This window comes from Pieris rapae, chromosome 23, assembly GCF_905147795.1.
Source record: "Pieris rapae chromosome 23, ilPieRapa1.1, whole genome shotgun sequence".
In the NCBI taxonomy this organism is placed as follows: Eukaryota; Metazoa; Arthropoda; class Insecta; order Lepidoptera; family Pieridae; genus Pieris; species Pieris rapae.
Genome location: NC_059531.1, coordinates 371,446 through 390,658, shown reverse-complemented (window position 1 = coordinate 390,658; position 19,213 = coordinate 371,446). Strand labels below are relative to the sequence as shown.

Genomic DNA, 19,213 nt, shown 5'->3' with positions numbered 1-19,213 from the left:
AAGTTTTTTAGTACTAATTCCAACTAGGAAAAATATCTACAAAACGACTGTTTGTTTATATTTCTACGTTTATTATTATGTAAGAAATGGTTATCCTATTTGTTATTACACGTAACTTACAAAAATCAATTAGCTATATAAATGCATACATTAATTTTGATATCTGGGAGAATATCTGTCAATAAAAATGATTTCAAATATACAGCCTGATTCTTAATCATAAGAACGAAGAGCAAACGAGTAGAACTAGCAAGATCCTCTACTACAATTCAGTTTCACAGGATTGTAAGGAGCAGAAGAATTCAACAGTTGTTTCGCCAGCTTTTAAATTCCTTTGATAACGATGATGCAACAAAGCATCTTGTGTACTTTACAATTACAGCGCAACTTAAACTAAACAAACCTAAACAAATACATAAGTTCGCCCTTATCTCGGAATGCTTATATCAAAAGTTTAACATTCTCGAGATAGTGTTTATAATATTTAAGTTTACGATATAAAATTATTATTATTAAATGGAAGCTAAGTGAATATGTTAGACAAAATTACTTTTAAATTTATTTCTTTAGCTTTTAAGTTACATGTACAATGTATCTTTTTATTGTGATTATTGTAAGAATGACTTCAAAAAGAACTTGCCGATTAAATAGAGTGGCGTAGAGTTTATTGCCAGTTCTTCTCTTCCGTTCTACGCCCTTGATTTGAGAATTGGCAGTAAATGTAAAATTAGTAGCATTTAATGTATATTTTTTTTTTACGTCCATAAGTGAGCAATGTTACCTATATCAATAAATTATGATTGACTTTGAATGTAAAACTAAAGTGTGTTGTCTTGCAAGAGACATTTTTGTCTTTTTTGAGAAATAAAGTCTTTAAACCTATTTTTGTTATCTGTTTCTTAATAAAAACGACTGCACCTACAATGCGTTTCCACTTGGGCAATATCGCATTTCTTGCATATTTAGAATTAAATAAACTTAGCCACTAAAACCATAGTGGCAATGTAGCTATCAATATTTTATTTTATTACATTTAAATGACGCGGTTAATGGCTTTTTGCAAACGTTTTTAGAGGCCACGGTTTAAATTGAAACGAATGTCTTAACACAAACGTGCTCTTGAAAATATTGAGTAAATCTAATAAATCGAAATAAATATCTCTAAACGCTTAAAAATAAATATATAATACTAGAATAACAAATTTAATTAGACCGTAATGTTGCAGTTAATATGGCAACATTTCAAAACTCCTAATTGTTATTAAGGCAACTTTATACTGTATTATTCCGACTAAAAATTCAATAATCTTGTAATAAATTAACGTAAAATAAATCTTGTTTGTCAACTTAACTGTGGTGAAGAAATGTCATGCGCTATTTAAACTATATTTTTTTAAATTAGCACTAAATCTATAATGTTGCATTTTCTTTTAAAGAGCGACACTTTTGCTTTTAAGAGAGAACCTCTTAACCATGGCTCTACGTTCAATAAATAAGAGCTATTCATCTTTTAAGTCTTCTAGACGCTTTCAACTTTAATGTACTATCACAAACTATAATAAATCGACGTTAACTGACACTTCATATATTTTTTTAAAAATCGAGAAAAGGCTGAATTTCGAAAAAATTCTGTTTACGGTCAAAAACTTTAAACTTTACAGTTAAACTTTAACAACATATATAACATTTGTTATTTATAAACATTTGCAAGTGAAGCCTTATAAAGACGCAAAACTTAATTAAAAGCATCTGTAATTAAGAGCCAATTTGTCTAAGCTTTCAAAGAACAAAACGCGATAATAGAAGACCACACTAATTAAAAGTTTCGCTCCAATTTTTGTGAATATCTTTAAATTTATCAAAAAAACCCAAATCTTGTCTTTTATAAAATTATACTATACAAACTTAATGGTGATAACCAAAAATATTAAAATTGGATACGACGTAATTAGTTCCACAGGATTACGGGACCGCTGCCAGTAGTTAGCTATGTCAAAATAAAGGCTATAGGTCAACAACGTCCGAATAAGTATACATTATTAAACATTCGATTATACAGGAAAACAAATAATCCGTAAAATTTAAATCACTTTAAATTAAAAGTGTTTCAGTGAGTTCCCAAAGCAAGGGCGTAGGAGACATGAGAAGAACTGGCAGAAACCTCTCCGCACCTCTATCAAGTTAAAAGCTTCTAAATATATAAACGTATATTAATATAATTATGTTATATGAGTCACGTTTTGAGGCTATTAACTACTAGTAAGAGGGCACTTAAAGTTCCCAAGTTTATTCGAAAAACGTGATACGATGCGTTTTTGTCACTTGTATACCGTAGGTATGTTATATGGCTACCATGTCATAGATTTTATATATATATATATATATATATATATATATATATATATATATATATATATATAATTAGTTTCAATATTGTCATATGGATTTGGTGTTAGCCTTAGCGTGGAGTCTCATGTGGTAGAACCCCAATGAACTTTCGATGTACGAATTTTAACTCGCATGTGACGTAGTAGCGTGCCGAAGTTGGTGATGCAACTTGCAAAAGCAATTGTATATGGTAAAGGACATGAATCATTTATAAAAAGATCGCGATGACGCTTATGTGACGGAAGGGGACACTTAGAACCAAAAAGTCAGAAGTTGATTAGAAAAAGTACACAACTCAGACCGACTTTAAAAGTATAGGGTTTGTCTCCGACAGCTTCACACTTGTCTTTAGTCTTCCAAGCATGTACTAAGTTTAGTAATACGTTTTGTGTAATATCGATATATCAACTACTAGCAGTGATAGTGAAAGGGTTTCCCTAGGTTAGTTTCCTGGTTAAGCGAGGGTTCGGAGGACGTATTGTTTCAACCCACTCGCAGAGGGCAACGCACTTGTCACTTTGAGCATCGCTTATGTTCCTGGGGGCGTTTTCTGTGTCAGTGTTTCGGGAATGAAGTATGTGAACATCATTAGCGTGAGTTGGTACTTGGACAGCTCAGCTTTGTGTTTTGTTGCAAAATAAAAAAAAGTCAATGGCGATACAAAATCACTCAGGTGATCAGCCACATGTGCCTGACACACGCCGTCGACATTTGAGTTATGTCGGTTTCCTCAAGCCATTTTTCTTGAGGCTTGGAGCTCAAGTGTTGAATGGCTTAAGAATGCCTAATTCCTCTCATGATGTTTTCGTTCATCGTATATACGTCTCTTAAATCCTTAATAGAAAGAAAGGTGCACAGCCGGGAATCGAACCAACGACCTCAGGATTGACATTCCAACGCTCAAGCAATTAGGCTAATACTTCTCTTTTGTTATAGATGACATTGTTATTTAAATCTAGCTTTTTTAATAGAAACACATAATCCACTATTGAGTTATGTAAATAATGTAATAATATATATCACCTTTGTGTGTGATAGTAGGTTTATATAACTGTAATATATGTATTTAATAATACGTATGTATTTGACTTATCAAATAATCTAAATTTATCAATGGTAGATATTGATAGAAGTAAAGAAAGTGTATATTTTAAATAAATTAATAATAATTTAATAAATAAATGAAATTATCAACGATACATAATAGTTCGGAAGATTTCATTATATTACGATGTTCTTATCTAGTTAAAGGTATACAAACAGGATTATCCCGGTATAACATTAATGGCACGTTCATTAAATTTTATGGCTGATAAATTTGCCGCTTAATATTAAATTGATTTGTTCAAGTAACGGAGAAATTATTGGTATTTTTACTGTCGGGATAAATCTTGCAATTACTTCACGTTAGTGTTATTACATATTACACGTGTTGTGTTAGTTACTACGTTAGCACAGTGATTGTCAACCACTGTTCCGGGGCACTTTTGTGTGCCGCTAAATTATGCAATATATAAAGATGTCAATATTATTAAATTATATCAATATTTTTTTTCATTATTAGCTTGTAATTAATCCCTTATTAAATGTTTAAATATTATTAAAGAATATATTAGTTCATTTCTTATATTTAAACTTAGTTATAAACTATTTATGTAGTGTGTTATAATAATAAAAATATAATAAATAATTTTTAGCTTTTTCTTTGTGTGCCGCCGAATTTTAAAATCGTTAATTGTTTGCCGTCAAACTTTAAAATCATAAAATATGTGCCGTGACAAAAAAGGTTGAGAATCACTGCCTTCGGTTAGCATCTTCGCAAGATTTTTGAAACGTCTTCAACAGAAATCTACTTAGTTTTCATACAGACACACGACTATCAGACCGAAGCACTTGTACAAAAACTATTATTATTATTTTGCTTGATGATTGATTATATTTTTTAAATTAAAAATAACAATGACAAAGTGTTCCATTTGTCCTACCGTTTCAAAATATCGCTTGATATGTTGTCGATTGTTATAACATCTGCACACTACTTTAGGTCTTGTTGCAATTGTAATAAACGTCACTTTTGTATGTCGGCTAAGAGTCGTCTGGTTGAATGCATTTGGTATTTATTTTATTGATCGACACTTTGAAGCAATAACATACGGGGATAGGGGACAGGTGTGTTTAAAAACTACTTCAATTGGACAAAGGCATTCTGTTTGAGTGTACTGGGATCGTACAACAAACTTTTGCATCTGTTCCATTCATCACTCCTTAAACGCCTCTGATTAACAGTTCAACTATTATTATTTCACCGGGAATGGATTGATTATATTTTTGCATTAATTGAAAAATAAATAAAAAATCCAACAAATTCTAGATTTTAATCCAAGCAAATCTTCTTAATAATTATTCTTATTCATTTTATGTTCTTCTACTTCATTACTTTACTAATTTTTACTATGGACCTGGATGACCGAGCTTAGCTCGGTATTTTCTTTATAAATCGTGTTTTTTGGAAATTTTATTTAAGTACGAATTACATACTAATATAATTATGAATTATGAATATAATTATCGAATAAAGATATTTAAGATTATATTCATATTTTAGTTTTTATTTGACTGACATCTTAAAACGAGCAATTCTATGTTTAAGTTGATTGATAGCGCATTGTATACCTGTGCAGTGAAATGAATCTGTCCAGTTTCTAACTCAGACTGTGTTAATAGTTTATTCGCGTTGTAATTTCGGTCGAGTTCTTAGAACGATTGCATTGTAGAACTATGGATATGTCGCAGTAAAGTAGTTAAATTAGAGAGTTAATTGAATTTCTAGACAATTAATAAAAGATCGATATTCAATTAAGTCGCTAAAGTTTCGTCAGACAAGTGAGTAAATGAAACGTTTAACGAGTTCCCTAAACGTATCTAGGCAACAAGACTAACCTGAAATTTTGGCTCTCAGTTCTTCACGATTACAGCGATATGATTATGGCGGAGTCGACAACATGTTTACTGTATGGATTTCAAGAAAGCTTACCTTGCAATGTCCTCCTGGTAGCCAGCAAAAGCTCAGCAATAGGCCTGGTGGCAGCTGCTATTTTGTCTTCGGCATTATGTCTGAGAGTTGATGTTAAGTGGGTCTCTCTCCCTCGACCGCAGCACTGTCCTCCACATATGGGACCTGGGGAGATAGAGCTTTATTAATAGGTGTATGTTTTTAGTAGCTCCAAAAAATAAAAGAACGTCAAATATATATTATATCGATTAAGATTTCCTTGTGGTAGGTTAGATCGGTAATTGAAAGTTTTTAGCATAGAAAAATTGTATTTTATTGATAATATATAGCAGATATAGGTTCTACGAAACTATGTAACTATTATGTATGTACTATCTATTGCTTTAGGCCAATTGTGCTGCTGAGAAAAACACTAAAAAACAAACAAACTATTGATAATATTTAAAAACTTAGCATCTAACAAGTGTTGTTCAAATTCAATTCAAATTCAAATCTAAACATGAACGTCAATAAAGAAATACTTCTAATTTTACTTTTACTGTCAGTTCTCAAATCAATGGCGTAGAACTTACAAGAAGAACTGGCAATAAACTCTGTGCCGCCTTTTTTAATCGCCAAGATTGTTTTACACAATATTTGGAAGGAGCTGGATCCATGACACTATGTTCCACATGACATCTTATATAATTTATAGTATTTATATAAGATATTATATATATTATTTATATCCTTTTAATAATATTTTTAATAATTACATTTTAAGGTTAGTTATTAGATATATTTTTATGTATTATGTTATTTGTTTTGAATTGTATGTAAATAAATAAATTTTGACAATAATAAATAGTTTATAATAAGAAAATGAAATTAAAAACAAAGATTTGTCAATTACCAAATTAAAAACTTATTTAACGAGAACTAGGATTTGGTCTATTGCAAGACCAGTGAATAAAGAGGATTTGGAAATTAAAAGAGATATCATAACTCAATTTCCAATGATGGTCTTTATCAGCAACGCTCGATTAAAACCGGTTTTTATATAGAATTTGAATCCTTTTATCGGAATGAAAGCCTACTTTTGATTGTCCTTCCTGAAGTTCACTGTTTACAACCAGAATGGTATCCATATATTTATTTTTTAATATACATAGTCAAATTAGGATGAAGGGAGAATATGTTTTTAAAATCTATTTCAATTAAAATACAAAAACAAAACTCTAGTACGGTCGATGTTAGCCTGACTTTAATATTCATTACATCTAAACTATACAACTTATGTGATAAATTATAGAAAACTAAGCATTGTGTAACAGCCTAATTGTATATATGCTTAATGTGCGTTATAAATACATGTGTGACATTGTAACTACATTTTGATATAAAAAAATTTTTGATTGTTGGTAACTGTTTCAGTTGTCTTGTTAAATACTAAATATATTAAGCCCTAAGGCGATTTTAATCTAGATAGAGCAAGTGTAAATTACAATCAAGGGAGGTGTGGGTGACAGGTGGCTTGCGGAAGACGAGGGTCCAACTGTTATCTCGAAATAACATTAACTAATAAAATAGTTTTTCGAGTCCCTAGAGGTGTCAGTGGTTTGAAAGTGACATTGACATCTATTTATTAAATTATCTAACCCAGAACAAAATGAGAAAAACACATAAGTTATTGATATATGAAAAAGGTTTTTGTTTGGCACTTGACTAAATTTGATTTTATGAATTTATTTATATTTGAAGTTGCACTTCTTTTGGCGTGTTAGGGAAAAATTATGAGTCAATTTTTACGATGCGCCCGCACACTGTCACAAAATGCCGAAATCCGTACACCGTCACAAAAAAACGACACCCTGAAGTTTGCATAGTCAACATTTTAAAATGTCTATTTCATTAATTATGAAGAATTTTTTTTGTGGTATTAAAATTAACATTATTTAACTAGATAATGTGATAATTATAGAAGTTTCAATGTATACTTTTTTCTATAAACGCACACACACACACATGTTCTAATATTTAGCCATGTTTGACTGAATCCTATTTATGAGATCATAACTTCGTTAGATCTTAATAAGTAATTCTTAGCGAAGTATTAATTATGAGAAATGACATATACTGATTACTTTAATGACGTCATGCACTACATTTTAACCGAGAGGTCCTTAATTCGATTCCAACAAAAACACAGTAATTATTTCTATTCAGACATTTATCTTTTTAAAGCGAAAGTTAAAATAATTCTGTTTCATTACTGTCAAAGAGATTTTCGAATCGTCTGAATGTTTAGAGATGAAAAAACACTTTTGGCGATTGATTGTGGTCGGCAAGTGAATGTCCGCCGCCCAAGGCCATCGCGGAGCAGACACCGCGGAGTCTGGCAAAAAATATCTTACTCAGAGCTGCAATTACTGGAGTATTTTTAAAGTGTATTCAAGAGCTTTTTATCGTTAAGACAGGTGGATAAATAAGATTGAACACGTTCGTTGAATTTTTCTATCTATTTGTTCTATCCGTAGAAAGTAAAGAGATTTTCTGCGTAAAGCTATCGTGTAAATTTATTTACAATTGTATAATGATATAGCTTTACGTGTACAATACAAAATCGTTTATGTTACTAATTGTTTTTTTTTTATATTTTGGTCACACATTTTTTCTAGCTTTATATTCAATCCAATTAGTCTTTTGATGGAAATCAAACCAAGATTCATTGGTATATATATAATAAGTTGAGATACGAAGATTAAATAGTTTTCTATCTATCTATCGTTTCTAGTCCGGATGACTTGAATATATAGTTTTCACTTATATTTTTGTATAAACCACGTGGGAAACGGGCAGGAATTATGGTAAGTGTCTTCTACCGATTGATAGTCACCCTGCCAAAAGGTTCGCAAGTGCGTTGCTGGCCTTTTCAGAATTGGTATACTCTATTTTGAAGCATATATATTGCCCACTCGCCTACTACTATTTGTGAGTCTACAATGTTTGGCTGCAGATGAGGACTGTTTTTGTAATAGCGGGAATGCTGAATCGCCCTTATATGTAACCTTTTTAATTTTATGTTTTAATATACTTTAAAGCTAATCTACAAATAATTACAGGAAATAATGGAAAATTAAAATCTTAGACTAATAAGTAATTTAAGACTAATTTACTTAAAACTTTATTAAGGGGAAGACACTCTGTTAATGTGTTCTATTTTTCCACTAACTGTTTAGCACTTAATACTGACGTGCACTATCAGTAATTTACTAGTTCACATTGTTTTGTGATTTCAGTCTTCTAGGCCCGTGGTGCCAAGGAGAATCTACTAATATCATTTTCAGGACAATATTTTAACACAAATAATAAACACCAATGGACTCATGTCAGATTGAATAAATAAATTATTATTATTATAACAGATACTTCCTATACTAATAATAGGCTGGATCTGAGACTAGCCACTCTTGGAACATAACTTCGGCAACTAAGTCAATTGAAACGATTATTAAAGTAAGAAAAAGTGTTTACTCGAACAAGAGTTCAAAAGAATTTGCAATAAGTATGTTTTTCGTGTAATGAATATTTAAGTTCTCTGCATGTGTCTGAAAATTCATAAAAACAAAAATAGCACGTGTGCATCCGCCACTTTACAGTTTATGCATTTTAAACGACATTTCGACGTGTCGGTATTTGCGTCTCTTTAAAACAATGCTTAAAATATATTCCGCGCATTGGGATATTTTAACAAAATTGTCTTAGTACTTATGCTATATTTAAAGCCTGCGACAGATCGTCACCTAACTTGACAGTTAACTATTATTTGAACACATAAATTGAAAATAATTCAGTGGCACTAGAACCTTTTCTGGTTTCAAATAGTTGTATATGTTTCCTGATAATTTGCAGCCTCCTGTGCCTGACACACGGCGCCGATTGTTTGAGTCTAAGGCAAGCCGGAGACGACAGACGTCCTGCATGATATTTCAAGCGATTAGGATATTAAACAGTGTATTAAAGCACTGACTGCAGCGCTATCTCGCGATTTGTGAATCTGAACTATCCAGGGCTCTCAAACGCATACAAAAAATCATTCAAATTGGTCCAGCCCATTAAGAGGAGTTCAGTGACATACACACGTTTATGTTTTAAGTTAGGTCTAGGTTATCTATAGGTTAACTGCACACGGTGTGCAAATTTGATTGAAATTGGTTAAGTAATTTAGGAGTCCATAGCGGACAAACGACGTGAAAAAAATATTGTTATTATTTTGAAATTGCACCTGCTGGACAATACAAATACAATGAAACACGATATTCCTTCTATAAAAGGCGCCGTTAAAATCTGTAAATCCTTTGATTTAATGTTAATAACTCAGTATTATCTTTCGCACACATAAATGTATGGTGAAATCAAATAGATATTCTTCGATAAAAGCGATACTTATTCTGATTTACTGATACTATTTCAGCGAATATCATTTTGCCGCAGCAATTTTTTTCTTTATCACTTGCACATTCTTTCGTTAGGTTTTATTAGATACTTAAATTGGCGACTATATTTGTAGATAAGACTGACAATGATATAAAACTGTTATTGAAACAAAGAGGTATATGATATTCTGAGAATATAAACCTTTGCACATAGTATTGTCCTTTATTAACATAACTTTGACACACTAAAAACACTTTTTTAACGCAAAAAACGTCAGGATTTTTTTAAAATTACGTAAAATAATTATAAATTCATACTAATACTTGGATTCAATCCGTTAAAAAAGTGTTTTCTTTATATATAAACTTTTTTTTATTTGAGTAGCTATTTTCTTATTAGTTGCCTGATATCTCAGCATCTGTACCATTAATCATCTGATATACAACAACGTGATCAGCCACTGAGTCATCGATTTTCGGAACTTTGAGATGGCTGTTTGGCCTTGCGATTTTTTCTTTCATACCATTATCTGAAAGAAGACTTTATTATTATGTTTTTGAGAGTTTTCCCATAAGTTTTTCATGTATTGGAATCTAATCGATGGAGGAAAATAACAGTTCTTATCGCTTAGACTGGTTTGTGTGAACCACTCTTATAAAACTAATAAGTAAATTTTTAAAATTGCTTCAGGATAAAATGTATGCAATTTTTTAATTTTAAATAGAGAATTTGTAATTAAATTAATATTGAAATAAAGGCAAGTGCCTCGCGAGCGCCTCTTTGCGTTTATTAAATATAAGTGCGCCCTTACATTTTTTTAGCATATTTTACGTCAATATAACAATACAATGTACTTGTCTTTCTTAAAGCCCTATCCCAGCACGATATTGCTGTGTCAGTCTCTCGTGGTGGACTGCGGTGAGCAGTGGAGACCTGGAGCATTGAGGCACGCCGGCCCGTAATAACAATTAGTTATGTCAAACATTAAATTACTTGGCTTGCGATAAAATATATCGAGTAAATTTCAAAATCATCTTAATATCTGCTGTCACGATGTTTGTCCGCGATGGACACTTAAACTACTAAACCGATTTTAAATTAAATAGGTACACTGTGAGCAGTCTGGTCCAACTTAAGAGATAGGATAGCTTAGATTATAGTCGCAATTTTATTTTATTGCAAATTATTTGTTTAATATTTGATACAATTCTAACAGATGGCGCTGTGTTAAAAATACCAACGTTTCACATAAGCACCTTTCACATCGGTTCTCCTACAGTTTCCCTTGGATAGCTTACTACTATGTAATATAACAAAAACCTTAGCCACAGCAACGCTTGGCCGAGTCTGCTAGTGTTCTATATAAATTTCCGTCATAAAATGAATTCAAAATGTCAAAAATTGGCTATGTTCGGATTTTTTTCTATAAAGCGAAGTTATTTAAATAGTGTGTCGATCTTTCAATATGTATATATAAACTACTCAACTTCATCATATATTTCCATTTGCCGTACTTTAAGAAATAATGCCAAAAAATCGAAAGAAACAATTTACTATTTTTGGAGTTTGGCTATCGGCTAGGTCCTTAAAACGTTTTATCACAAGAAACCTAATAACAATTCGAGAGGCACTTACTCTCAATGAAGAAGGGAAACTTTGAATAAATAATGTCGCACGTCCATCACCTCGACGTAGACAGCTTTCGAGCCATTACAAAGCTTATAAAAATTATATATAATATAAAAGTTATATAAGCTCGAACACAATTTTATGTTTTAGTTCCTTATACCTTTGTAAATGCATATAAATAATCTTTGGAATGCCGTTGATTACATTCAAATATTTTTTTGTATATTTAAATATATAAGTTTTATTAAATATATTGGCAATTTTATTTAAATGCATCTTTGAAGGAAATCTATATCCATAAACTAAAGAGCAGGGTTGGCCTAGTGGCTTTAGAGTGCGACCCTCATACCTGATGTCGTAGGTTCGATCCCCGGCCCACCAATGGAATTTCTATGTGCGCATTTAACATTTGCTCGAACGGTGAAGGAAAACATCGTGAGGAAACCGACGACGTGTGTCAGGCACGGGAGGCTAATCGCCTACTTGCCTATTAGATTTAAAAATGATCATGAAACAGATTCAGAAATCTTGAGGCTAAGACCTAAAGAGGTTGTAGCGCTACTGATTTATTTATTTTTATCGTGTCAAGAATAAATAACCTTTCTAATGTTTGTCTTAAAAGAATTTCGTAACTCGGCGTGGGTAGAGTACTAGTGTCCGTAAGGAGGACGCATGGAGGGTCAGAAAGAACGTCTGGGCAAATAAATTAAGAGTTTAATCTTAAAGACAAAGTGTTTACTCATAATCAGTTACAGTTTCCACTTCAGGCCGTGAACAGCCTTTGTGCTTGACACACATTGCAGTTCACCGTAAAAGTAAAGATTTCTCTTAATAAGTAAATTATTCCAAATGATTTAAAGTATGTCGATGAAAATTCTGTACTTTGTGTAAGCGTTGACATTCGGTTAGTCTGAATCTTCACGTAAATAAGACGCACAAGAGATGTACGTTTGTTAAATGCGAGTTCATTAGTTGTATTCAGGTCTTGACTCTCGCTACGAGTCGAGAGACGCCTGAGGGTGCTCGTAGATGCCTTGTGCGACAAGACCATCAGATTCTTTAACCTTTCAGTGAAAAGAAATTACACAGAAAGATACTAGTCATTCTATTTTAGCAATTTATTAGGATGTCATCTAAATATATTAAACAAAGTCGTGTTATGTACACCACTTCAAGATCGGCTGCATCGGTGTTAGATATCTCTTTTATTGGTGGATTATTCTCCGCTCCGAATAGCAAAATTAATAATAATATATAGTATAAGTTAAGGAATAACAATAAACTAATTAATTTTACGAAAACAAACTGCATGTGGTGCCATCTCTTGACAATACTAAGCATTTTAGATCGAAAATTAAGTTTACCTTAAGGTAACACAATATAATTAGACTGTCAGTCGGAACAACCAGTTTAGTCGGGTCAGCTAATATTAAAGAGAGAGAAGAGCTTCTTCTTTCTTTTACTTCTCTTTAAGGGACGAACTCATCATGTCAATAGGCGCTCTTTAGCATTTTGCTTCTAAACTTTCCCATCGACTTAACGCGTTAACGACTCGCTGAGAATAATTGGATATGCAGTAATTGTAGTTAACAAGAGATTTGGATTAAAGTTTCTATTAATAGCGATTTATTATATTATGGTATCAATATAAAATAAGTAACTTATAATATACGTATATGTAACGCTTTAGTCTATAAGAGAAATGTACTTTAATTATTAAGTGGGAATTGTAATCAATATATCATACGACATGAACGTATTTACTTCATTCCCTACACCGAACCTTATAATATTTTAACTAGTTCTTTAAGTAAATTGTGGTTTGTGTCAGTTACAGTGGTTGTCTGGAAGAAATCGTTCGAAAGTGATAAGGCCGCCAGTTGCCTTTTCATTAAATTATGTTCATTTTTTATGTAATGCAACGAAATGTTAATAAATAAATTGCGCACATTGGCATACTTATAAAAGAACTAAGTGCAGCGGTAATATTAAATTGAATGAAAATAGTTCATAATTGTTTACGCACCTAACTTTAGCTCAAAGAATAATACACGGGCGCACATGCTTCGATACAGTAATACCATTTTGAGCTTTCTAAACAAATTAAAAATAGTAACCCTTCAGTATTTAAACAAAACTAAATTGAACAAGCTTTAAATATTTACAAACACGGCCTGAAGACAGCTAGAAGTAGACTGTTTAGCCAAGGGATTTATTTCAAATATTATTTTGTATTTTATATAGTTTTTGATCGTGGCACGCTTGTGATATGAGACGACATGGTAGCAAACAATGTATTCAAATTCATTTCATAAAAAAAACTACTCACAAAATATTATGCTTAAAAATATATACTATCTTAAATTAGCTATCTTTTCCAGGCCTTTTACCCCATAGTATGTAGATGTGTGATACTCTTCTACTAAATTATGATTAAAATATAGGTTGTTGCTTGAATATAAGCAATTTTAACATAACAACAAAAGTGGCACCATAAGTTAGGTGTCAAAGGTTAATGACAATTTGAAATCAGACACTCTTAAAGAAAACAGTATCGTCATTTGATCAGGGCTATGATAATGGATTTATGTTATTAATACAACATTTTTATTAACAAATATAATACCGTGTCGTGTGTTTATTTGATATTATATACTAAAACTAAATATAGTTACAAAAACACTGTCTCTTCATTAAAGCATAAATAAGATTTGTCAAGAATTGTTTAATTTTAATAAATGTCGTTCTTAAATAATAAGTACAAGTCCTCAAATTCTTAACGTGAAAAACACTTGTCTGTCGTTAGGATACGAAGGGCATTAGTTTGGGGACAAATAGAGAGGTTAGATGTTAGATATGAATCTACAATACTTTTACTTTGCCTTAACAATAGTTCACAATACGCACTTGGCAAAAACCCTCATTTTTACGAAAATAAAAATATTTATTACGACGGTCCTTATATGTACTATGTATGAAATAAAAGAATTCTTTTTCAATCAATATCTCTCAGATTCACAATATGATATCACTTACGTCCGAACCCAATAATTAATCCACAATTTGTTTTCAATCTGAGATCTGCATCTCAACAACCAAACCGTACGAAGACATTCCATTTTTGGCGACGGATAGAATACAATCTCTTCGCTCTTTACACTCATATTTCATAAACAATATAAATTGAAAGTTCAGACATATGGTATTACAAGAAAAGTGTACCAATTCTATAAAAGGCCGGCAACGCACTCGTTATCCCTCTGACATTGTCCTATGAGATTGTCACCATCAGATGAGCTTCCTGCCCGTTTTGCCTCCAATTGTTAACGTCTATAAATATCTTCGTATCAGTTATATACGAAGACCAACCTAATTCAAACAATACATTTATTTTATTTCAATATTGTTCAATACTTCTAAAATATGTTAAACCTAATTTAATAAAATTCGACCTGTTTTGTACACAAAAACAGAAGCTCCTCCTTTAATAATAATTTATTAAATATCATTTTAATAAACGATTTTTTAAGTTATCATATTTCTGTAATCCTAAGATGCGGGAAAGTTCACAAAAAGCCCTTGTATACAATTTAGTCGTATGTAATTCGAGATGGCACATCGCGTGTCAATGCACGCTGAAAGTTATTTTTTTATGAGACCGGTTTGTGCAGCAGTTTTATTGTAATCTAAATTGACTGCTCAAGTTAAAGTATTTTAATTCTACAGTAAAGATTTAAAACTCTTTCGTATTTAAATACTAATTGAAAGACTTATTTACAAAATAAACAACAGAGAAAAGGTATTTCATACATTGAAAGTTTTATTAAATTATGTAGTTAAATAAAGTTAAAAATAATATAAATAAACTGGACAAAAGAAATATAACTTCGACAATGATTAAAAATAAAATAAAGCCTGTTTTTTTTCAATCATGACAAGAAAATTATACGTATAATATTATGTTCTTATAGTAGAGGTATCTTACAGCAAGGATTATTTTAATTTTTTTGCTTGTTATCCTGTATCCTAGCCACCTTCAGTATCGTCGATTGGAACGATTGGGTAAAATCCTTCTCCAGCTTGGAACTTTTGTGTCTGCTTCATTTATCATTATGAAAAGTAGGATAAGCCGTCTGTGCGTATCGAAACTATTATCGTATTGTCGGGAACACGTTTGTACACCATTTGCTATATTGTTTATAAAACTACAAATTTTAATGTAACCTACACGGTTTTATTTACTATTAACAGCTTAAACTATCTATGACATGACTATTTTCTTAGAATGTTATCGTAATTGCAAGTGTTAATTACGCAATTTTAATACGCTTAATTCTAACAAACTACCTCGAAGATATACTGGCGTATAATTCCAATAAATTCTCTACGGAAGTATACCATCAAAAAAGGTGCGTACTTTTAAAAGAATCCATAATTAATTGTAAGAAATGAACTGAACCAAGTTATGTGTTCCTTTAGAACTCACCGCGGATGTGTCGATAGCCTTATTTAGCTGTATGTATAAGGTGCGTAGTGTGTAACTGGAAACTTTAAGGACAAAATTTATGTAATTATTGTCACAATATGTATGTTACATTATATATTTACGCATAGCTAGTGATATATGACGTACGATTGAAAATGGCACCGATTTGATGACAACATGCAAAAATCTATCATCTGAAACGAATAGGAGATGACTCTGATGTAGTGTAATTTGACTATACTACTATTTTAATGTTTGAACATTGACTCTATACATACATTTTATTTGTTAGTAAATGCATCCATTTTATTAAGTGCGGTGCTCCACATTAAAAGTGGTTTACCAGCGAGTAACAATTACGTCCCTTTTCATCACAAACAGTAAAAAATGCACAAGTAAATATAACATTTTCTTAAGTTTAAGCAGTAATGCCAGCTAAATAATAAAATAGAGTAATTAAAGTTAATTCGATATATAGTTTATTATATTGAAATATTTGTTATTTTTGTATTAGGTCACTTGAGTAAGTAAATATTAAGAATTACCTTTTTACGGGCAAATCATTAAAAAAATACGTACCTTACAATTTATTATATTTTCCTCAAATAACAGAAGAGAAGAGAACATTTTTAGTAGCAACGCGTATCAAATGTCTGAATTCTACGAAATTAAAAATCAGTCTATCTATCTATCCCCAAATAGTTTATATAAAAATCATTTGTATTTTCTAGCTAAAAGGCTTATTAAATTCCTGACTAGATATTTGGATTGCTTTCATTTTATCAAAGCCTTCACACATACATTAGAAAAATATAATGTGATGAAGATGAATCGAAAAGGTGGCGAGGTGTGGAGGCCATTGATGGCAGATAAGCCTAATGTAATGGATGAGTCGATACGAAATGCTCTCTAAGTGATTTGATGTTACTTTGATGCGATCCCAGATACCCTGGAACCATTTCAGAGTTAATGTGTTTAACGTAGCCTATATAACTCATTGGTTTAGTTCAATCGTAAGAGGGGTTTTTTTGAAAAGGAGGAAAATTAGTAGGAGTCTATTACACCTGGCACCGCCTCAATGTGAGGATTCTCAGGATTGTGTGCCCGGCCTGTTAAGTATTGGTTCCTCTTCTTGAAGGACACTAAAACGAATTGGTTCGGAAATACTTCAGTGGCCAGCTGGTGTTACATAGCGATGGTGTGCGGAAGAATTACTTAAAAAAAACGCTCATAATTAATTCTACCTAAGTTTAGAACCAATTACGGCAAAAAAACCTTGAGCGTTGGGGGAGTACTGCGGTATAATAGACTCCCAAAAAATGTAAAAAGGTGCAGGCAGCCTTGAAATATTTAAATTAAGATTGAGTGATCCCAATCTACGGAAATGAAAGTTCAACCAAGTTCTACCAAGTTTCTTTTTTCTTTTTCAACTTGTAACGTTAGCATATAAGTGTTGTCATGTAAGTGACTAATGTCTATTATGAGAATAAATGTGTTTAAACCTTTGTATACGACCTCGACGTCCGATGATGATAGTGACTGTTGGCTAATTCGGAACAACTCTTTGAACAGTCCCCAATAACATAATTGTACACGGTTGCTATTCTTGCAGTATTCCGTCTGCAAATGCCAACTTTGTGGCAATAATAATAATTAAGCCTTACCCATTTGTTATTTAAACTTATTCCGTACCGACTCCCTTGGGGAAACATAATTACCCCGAACCTGTCCGCTTCTGCAGCACAAATATGGATTGAACCTCAGTAGCACATCACAATTACGCACGACATTGTTTTGCATTGTTCACTTGCAAGTTGCACGTATTTTATAATTGAGAAAGCCGTTCAAAGAGGTGATATCTTCAATTAACATTTGTTGAGGTTGATATAGATATGTATAATATAGATTGGTACCCCCTGAAGTTTATATGTAAATTATACTGATGTTGTGTCTTCATCGTAGGAGAATTACTGTTTTATATGTGATTTGGAGCTACACTAATTTACGAATCAAATTAAGATATTTAATTAAATGCAGACATAAAACTCCAGGTAACTCTGATGGCTTTATGTGTCTTGTTTAGTGGAATATACACACTTATTGGAGAAAGAGAGGAATTAACATAATATATTTGTGTGTTTTGTTATCATAAAATAAATATATTTATTTAGACAGACATAATGAAAGAAAAATAATAAAAGAAAAAATAATGAGAGATAATATTTTTTTAAGAACAAAGTAATTAAGTGTGTAATGTATAAGTACTGTGGTTGTAATTGGTCCTGGCAGCATTATGCTGAAGAGCAGACTGTTCCACAGACCTGGTCATTCTGATAGAAACCCTGTTGTCTAGAAGCAGCAGTTAGCGCCTCAGTCGCAAAGATAATAAGAATGTAATGATACTAAGACTTAGTAGAAAAAATAGTAGTAGTAAAAGTTAACAATGTAAGTAATTAAGTTTTGTGAAAAAGTTTATAGTAAATAAAATAAACTTAAGAATAATTATTAATAAATAGATAAATTAATATTTTTGAGTGGATAAACTAGTAAATAACTAGTAAATAACTTGTAAATTAATAACTTTTCTAAATCTAAGATAATACTCTTTTTCCTTGAATTACAGAAATACACATTATCTTTACAGCCTATGCCAATACAACAATGTGGAGAATATAATAATGTACATTATATAATAATGTACATAAAAATTAAACACATAATATACACAATATCGCTACTGTGAATTCACTCTGCGAACATACAAATAAAAAATGTTTAACTAGGTAACTAGACTCAAATGAAACCAATTGAATTAATTCACAAAATGTACGTGCTTCACAAATTGTAACATAAAAATCAGAAGTTATGATGACATACGGCGCCTACATATGTGTAGTCCGCGAGGTCAAATTGTATAAATTTGGATAGTGAATAATTGAATGTATAATTGACTATGTGTGTTAGCGGTAAACTCCGCCCACGGAATTAATACAAATGCGAGTTTAATTCATTAATATTAAACGATTTTGTTACAATTATTACAAGTTTAGTAACAAGTTGTTCATGGCGGATAACGCTAATGGGTAATAAAAGTCTGAGCTTTTTGGGACTGGGAAATTTGCTTAACCAATATCTTAATCTGTCATACTATGTGGCTGGCAAAACAACCTACTTCGAAAGAGTCAGGTGCCATCTGGAACTCGAATGCCGAGCACAGATCGGAGCTGGGAAAATTCTGCCAGAAAATTGTCAAAAATGTCAGTAACATGACAGCCCAAATC

General features: G+C 31.6%; 1 protein-coding gene across 2 annotated transcripts in view; it reads right to left on the bottom strand.

The window, feature by feature from the left end:
• The window catches only part of LOC110997131 (division abnormally delayed protein), an 87,495-nt gene that overhangs the window by 24,582 nt on the left and 43,700 nt on the right, over positions 1–19,213 (bottom strand). For both annotated transcript variants that reach the window (XM_022265122.2, XM_022265123.2), the window contains exon 2: positions 5,423–5,566. In XM_022265122.2, the coding sequence (XP_022120814.2) occupies positions 5,423–5,566 (144 nt within the window). The remainder of the gene's footprint in view (positions 1–5,422; positions 5,567–19,213) is intronic.